Source organism: Lactuca saligna, chromosome 2 (assembly GCF_052625555.1).
Source record: "Lactuca saligna cultivar CGN05327 chromosome 2, ASM5262555v1, whole genome shotgun sequence".
NCBI classification, from domain to species: domain Eukaryota; kingdom Viridiplantae; phylum Streptophyta; class Magnoliopsida; order Asterales; family Asteraceae; genus Lactuca; species Lactuca saligna.
Genome location: NC_136418.1, coordinates 122983765 through 122990528, shown reverse-complemented (window position 1 = coordinate 122990528; position 6764 = coordinate 122983765). Strand labels below are relative to the sequence as shown.

Sequence of the window (6764 nt, the reverse complement as noted above, 5' to 3'; positions counted from 1 at the left end):
CAAATCTCACCTCGTACAGATACAGGTGGTGGGACACGGTTTTGCTATTGCAGTTTGTCGGGATGTCCCCTCCACTGTTTAGTACGGTGTAATATGGCTCCATTACCTTTGCAATGTATATCCTTCACACCCTATCTTGTCTTCTTCTATATTATCATCAATAAAGTAAAATGTGTTTATAAACTTATATTACTTCTTTTCACATGTTATTTAATCCATATATAATATGGCAAATTTCGAAAAAAAAAGTTACATATTTTGTCATTTACTTGATAATACGATAACAAGATTAATGGGTCGAAATTTTTTGGTTATCAAGTTGGGTTGTCAATATCTAAATCAATCGTATCAAATATAAGAAATTTACATTTTTGTATGTAAATTTCTGGGTCAAGAATCAAAACAACATATCAAATTTACGAACATATTGTAATTTTCGTTTTGGTCATTTTGTGTTTACCCTATTGGTTTCCTTTTTTGTAAACTTAATTAAAAAACCAAGGGTGTCCATTTTTGTCCCACGTGATCCAAGAAACACAGAAATAATAAAAAGCAAGCAAATTTAACTTGTTAAAAACAGCAATTTCATACCAAAAACATCTGAAAATAAAATAGTCTCAAACTTTTTCTAAATCTACATTTCAAATAGGTAACTTGAACCTCGAATGCATTAAACAAACACCATAAAAAGAAGAAGAAACATATAACACTTTCATCTCCAAGTTCACTTGTCGCGTATATTTTTAGATATTTTGTGAAATTACTATTTAGTGCATGGTAGGGCGAGGTGCACGTGGGCGAACTGGAGTCTTTGAAGGACTCACCCTACATCAAACCAACATAAAATTCATAAATTAAAAAAATAATAATAAAAAAAAAACATATTTTTTATTTAATGAAAAAAAAAACATAATTTTTTTGATTTTTAATCAATCAATCAACATTCAATCACCTTATGGGCAGTGATCCCAATACTGCACCACTACAGTTGAGCGCTGTAATTGCACTTTCTGCCTGTAAAATTAAAAGGGCAAATAAGTAAAATCGGTTGGTGACTTAATACATTAAGCCACGTTTTTTGGGGTATTATTGGAATTTCACTTTAAGCAAGAAAAAAAAAAATACCATAACAAACTCCACAAATGCGATACGAGTTGAATGATGATAGTCTCCTAGCAACCTCAAACGATAAACCTATAAAACATTAATTTCAATAAGATATAATTAATTAACAATTCACGTTACAAAAGCGTTTTTTAAATATTGTAAATGAAATTATGAATTAACAAATTAACAACCACAAACCTCTCCACAAAATGACTCGAAAAAGAGCTTAACATCTGCCTGAGTAACCTGTTTTAAACAAAAATAGAAAATTACACATATGCCCCCATACTTATATTCATGAAAAGTAAAAACAATCTTAAATTAGTAAATTACCTTCTTGTCAATGTTAGTACAATAGATAGTTCTAGCACACATTTCCCTTTCATCTTCAGACTAAAATAACACAAAGATAATGATGTCAAAACACACACACACACACACACACACACACACAGTAAAAACACATTCATAATCATAGTTTTCTCCAAAAGTGAAAGAAACTTACTCGAGGTAAAAAAGTGGGATTCACTGGTGCAATTGCAGTTTTTGAAGGAAGAACCCTAACTGGGTAATACCCAAGCATAGTTCCAGCAAGATTCAATGCATTTCTTGCTCCTTCTGCAAACAGATAATAAAAAAAATGTTAAAATGAATCACAGATTTGATATATTAGAGAATTAGCATACCTTCATTAGTAAACTCAATAAAGGCGAAACGAAGAACAGAATTAGGGTCTCCACATATACGACAATCCACAACCTATTAAAGTAAAAACAGGTTGAGTTAAGAATCAAGGAGTCATAAATCATGATTCATGAATCATGATAATGATGTAAACAAAGAAATTATGATGATTTGGTTGATGTATTTAGGGTTTTACCTGTCCACAAGTGATAAAGAGAGCAGCAAGTTGTTCTTCAGTTACCTGAATTCATGTCAAACAGAATAAGGTTTGAAAGATTGGATAGATTTGTGGAAAAAATTCAAAGAAGATAAGGAATTAAGGATCTTAACCTGTTGATCGATGTCAGAGACATGAACAGTTCTCCTAATCACATCTTCTCGTTGTGCCATGGTGGTTCTGTTATTCATCCTTCGTTTCCCATGAGTAAAGTTACCCTTCTTCTAACCATTAACATAAGAAACTCAGAAGAGGTGTTCGTTTTGGAAATTATCATCAATGAAAAGAGAAGACAAGAAGACAAGAAGACGAGAAGAGAAAAGACATACCCTTCTAGTGGAAACGCCATTGATGTTGGGAAAAGGGGTTTGGTTAGTTTGAAGGAGGAAATCGTTGACGACAGAATAACCGAAGTGAGCAGCAGTAGCACCAGATGGGGGAAGAATTAGAGCTCCGGTGTAATTGTTGTTGGTGAGTGAAGGGGGGACGAATTCTTCAGCCATGGGATTCAATTTCGACAACATTTCAGCCAAATCCCTCATTTCTTTCTTAAAACCCTCTTCCTCATGATCATGATGATCGACACCGTTTACCTTCATCTGATGATGGTGATGATGATGATGATGATTTAGAACGGTGTTTCCGTTTCCATTTCCATTAGGTATCATCTTCTTCTGCTGATGAAAACTGGAAATCGAAATCGATGATTTCGACTGATCAACATCGCCTGATTCGACCCGATTGTTGGACGCAACATTCTCAACAAGAGTCATGATGATGATGTTGTCGATCGACGACTCACCGACTGACAGTATCACCAAAAGGGCTTTTTGATTTTTCTCTCCTTGTTTTTTTACCCTTCTGCGAATTCAGCTGATTGTAGCCATGAAAATCCAAGATTTGACTTTGATTAAAAAACAAGAGCTTAAAATAATCAAAAGAAAGAAGCTGAAAGTATCGAGTTTAGAGAAGAAATTACCTGTTGGAAGAGTATTAAATCATTGAATTCAACTCCGAAGATCGACCCTTGAGAGAGAGAAAGAAGAGGGGTTACATCAGTTGCATATATATTAGAAGAAATTGGGAAAAAGAACATTACTTTTTTTTCTTTTAATGATGAATCACCATTCCCAAATGTTTGTCTTCTTCGGATCGTCGCTTTTTCGCACATTACTTTTGAGACATGCCACAAACACCCAAAACATTTTCCATTATCTAATACTAAATACTATATATTTTAATATATTTATGTTTTATCAATTACAAAAGTTTGTCACATTATTTATATGGAACCTCATATACATACTTTCTAACTTTCTATGCCACTATTTTTTAAAGTCATAGCTTTGAATAAAATAGTTTTACATTGATTTCCATTTATATCGACTTATGATCCTTTGGGTATATAAATGATCAATAAAGTCGTTATGGGAAAACTAGGATTGAATAAAATATTGTTGCATTGATTTCAATTTATATCGACTTATGATCATAAGATTATGTATTATATGCTTCTTTGGGTATATAAATGATCAATAAAGTCGTTAAGGGAAAACTAGAATGCTCTCACTTTAGGTCATTGGATTTTACGTACATTTATGCCAATTAATAAAATCAGGTATAACATTTTGTTACATAAACACGTTTATGGATCATTTTAGTGTGAAAAATATAAAAGTGTCAATTATTTGAAACGGACCAAAGTTCCCTTGATCAATAATACGATCCTTTTCATTTTAAGAATATCGTTTTCGTTAAAGAAAGAGTTCTAATAAAGGTCTCATTCTTTTTTAACTTCAAACTCTATGGTCAATGTTAATTAATTTATTGAGTTCGTTTCCTTATTTTTCTGAAGTAAACATGATGTTACCTCGTAGGAAATGTGTCCCATCAAACTCAAGGGTAAATTAGTGAGATCAAACCATTAACGATTCATGGTTTTTCTAAAAGTGACATTCATGATGGTTTTAGGCCTTCCGGTTCCTTTTTCTTCATCATTTATTCCACAATTGAATTTGTTTCATTTAATAAGTATACATAAGAAACTGTAATTATTTCACATAGCTTGGTTGGCAAACCATAATCAGTGTTGAATATGTGCATATGTCAACATATTGATGTTACTATCAATGATATCTATCAACGTTATCTAAACTTATTGGGTCACACAAATGAAAAATAGTTGATAAATATATACATTTGAACACTTTTAGAGCACATTACAATGTTTATAAGGTAGCAATGGTATCATATTGCATAAGTTTCACATTTTAAAAGAAGCAACAAAACACACATCCAACTTTCCGAGTAGAAAAACATTGCATATAGACTCAAGTATTAAATAATATTCGTTCACAAGAAAAAAAAAAAAGGTATAATGCAATGCATGATGTTGACTTACATATCTAAATACCAATTCAACTCGTGAAAGTCATATTTTCCTTAAGATAGTGGTTTCCCCAAGAACATGCTTGTATGATAACACAAAGGCATACACGACAAACAAATGTCATATAGGATTGATGGTGGAGTTAACTACCGAATAGTAGGTAGCATTTAAAACACAACCACACGTTCCACAAGGGCTTGCAAGACTGATGAGCCTCATTATGTGATGACCTTTTAAAATAAATTCCAGTAGAACTTCCCTTTACTCGTATATTGTCAAATTGTTTGGACCATGCTTTGTTTATTCCTCCATAGCCCTTATAACCCTTATGAATGAATAAATGCAACATGTACATGATTTATGCAACCGTTTCAGACGGCTAGGAATGGGCAACGGGTTCTCCCGTTATTCCAACGTGGCGCCAAGAAAACGCCGGTATAACGGCGCAAACACCGGCCCTCTTAGTTGTTATACCGCGTTATGGGAAAACACGTTGTGATGATAACGTGTGCAAACGGGTTAATTTCGATCGAAAACAATTCCAACGTTCATATTTTGAACCGTTTAACAACGGTCAAAAAAAATAATTTTTTCGATCTTTTACCTCTTTACACCTAAAATATCAAGGTATTCTATCATGTCGCTTTTAAATATCTTAAGATTGATTATGCAAATTCATCTATTTAACAACCTTAACATTATAATTTTCTCAACTACTTCAAATACACACGTTTATATTTTGAAATAGATTAGAATTATTAAACAGTTTTCTAAATACCACTCTGTACTTCGCAAGATCACTTCCCAAGATCTTGGGTATGACCACGATATTTAGTACATTTCAAGATCTTAAGCATTTTAAAATTGAATATCTTATTCTAAATATCACACCACACTTACTAATTCGGTTACGACATTAGCTTATTAATTTTTGACACAATTTGGCGTCATTCGTAGGACAAGTGGTGTTATTATATTTTTTCATAAGATTATTCAAAAATCCTTTTCTCATATTTTTAATTACTTATACATTCTCCACTTGGAGGGTGTTTTAAGAGCCTTAAGAGTGGTTCAAACATGGACTTTGATGTAGAAAATTACTCATAAATAATAATTAGAATTGAAGTGTAAGAAAGCAAGATCTTTTTAACACCAAATAGGAAGCAATTGACCTACAATTCCAATTAATTTCGCTAAAAATTGAAGTAGGAGTACATGAGGGAGTAATACCAAGAACTTACCTTGGGTTTTAATTGTTCAAGAGTTGAACAATGGAGAGGATCTAGAATGCTCTTATGATGGCCAGTTTTTAGGAGCCCTAGATAGGTTTCTAGAAGCCTCTATTTGATAACTAGGAAACTAAATAATTACATGTTTTGAAATATTATAATTATATGCTCAAATCTAGGGTTTCTAGGCTTTCCAGTCATCTACAAATAGAGTCTTAACCCCTAGGATTTTCGGCTGACCTATTCTAAAGAGCAAATCTGAAAATCCCTTCTCTCTCACCTCTCTCCTCTCAGTCTTATAGTTTCTTGTGTTGTAGGTGTGAAACATTAGAGGCTCACACATTATTAGAGCTAGGTTTTCCAAAAAGAAACAAAGATTTTGATTAGCTTGTTTGGATCTACAAAATGTATGTGTTCCAAACATGAATTTCGATTCATAGGATTTAGTTTGTGTTTTTTCATAAGTATGCTGCTATTAGATGTGAAAATTCATAAATCCATTTGAGGTTGTATGTACCTTTAAGTGTTAAGATAATTTTCTCATGTATTTGTAACCTAAAATTCCCAATATCTGTAACATCCAGATTTCAGGGATATTATTGTAAAGGTTAATCTTGGGTTTCAAGGGGGGACTCGACGAGTTGAGGGTCCAACTCGTCGAGTCGAGTCGGGATCCTTCAGGGAATTTAATGAGTGGACTTGACGAGTCAGAAGAGGGACTCGCTGAGTAGATACTGGTCCGAGAAAAACCCTAAGTTCCGGGTTTGGAGCGTATTTAAAGGAACTTATGACCTTGGGTGCGCCTCATATCCTCTGTGAGAAACCCTAAATCACCATGGGAGCTTGGGGTGAGTTCTTATGATGAAATCAAGTGATTTAGTGAGTTGTGTGGAAGGAAAGGTGCATGAATCAAGCAAGGAACGAGATGGAGGCTGTGGATCTAGCTTATCTTCTCATAGAGTTGTTGTGGAAGGTATGACCTTGCATCCTTTTCATCTAATTGTGATTAGACCTCTAGATCTTGGGAGTATTAGGGCTTAACTCCCCTTATTTTATCTTTGAGCTAAGTGAGACATGATCTGAGGTGGGAAACCTCAGATCTGAGCCTTGAGAGGTCCTTAGAGGCTAAATGCCTCAG

At 33.6% G+C, this 6764-nt stretch overlaps 1 protein-coding gene across 3 annotated transcripts; it reads right to left on the bottom strand.

Moving 5' to 3' along the window:
• Positions 1–543: 543 nt before the first annotated feature.
• On the bottom strand, positions 544–3187 carry LOC145031479 (polyadenylate-binding protein-interacting protein 12-like). Of its 3 annotated transcripts, XM_078980038.1 has the most exons (12): positions 3108–3187; positions 2988–3034; positions 2338–2881; positions 2122–2232; positions 1988–2032; positions 1794–1866; positions 1613–1725; positions 1441–1500; positions 1306–1353; positions 1126–1194; positions 953–1014; positions 544–825 (listed from the first exon to the last, which is right to left on the bottom strand). In XM_078980038.1, the coding sequence occupies exons 3-12, from the start codon at positions 2779–2781 to the stop codon at positions 768–770; spliced, it is 1083 nt and encodes a 360-aa protein (XP_078836164.1). In that variant the 5' UTR covers positions 2782–2881; positions 2988–3034; positions 3108–3187; the 3' UTR covers positions 544–767. The 3 variants fall into 3 exon arrangements, with proteins under 3 accessions (XP_078836164.1, XP_078836163.1, XP_078836165.1); XM_078980037.1 differs by lacking the exon at positions 3108–3187 and having other exon boundaries at positions 2988–3101; XM_078980039.1 differs by lacking the exon at positions 3108–3187 and having other exon boundaries at positions 2122–2229; positions 2988–3101.
• Between the last annotated feature and the right edge of the window lie 3577 nt (positions 3188–6764).

Coding starts and splice junctions, on each gene's coding strand:
- LOC145031479 (XM_078980038.1), bottom strand. CDS start 2,781: ATGACTCTTGTTGAGAATGTTGCGTCCAACAATCGGGTCGAATCAGGC. Junction 2,033..2,121: donor TCTCTGACATCGATCAACAG/GTTAAGATCCTT, acceptor ACATGAATTCAG/GTAACTGAAGAACAACTTGC. Junction 1,867..1,987: donor TCTTTATCACTTGTGGACAG/GTAAAACCCTAA, acceptor TTACTTTAATAG/GTTGTGGATTGTCGTATATG.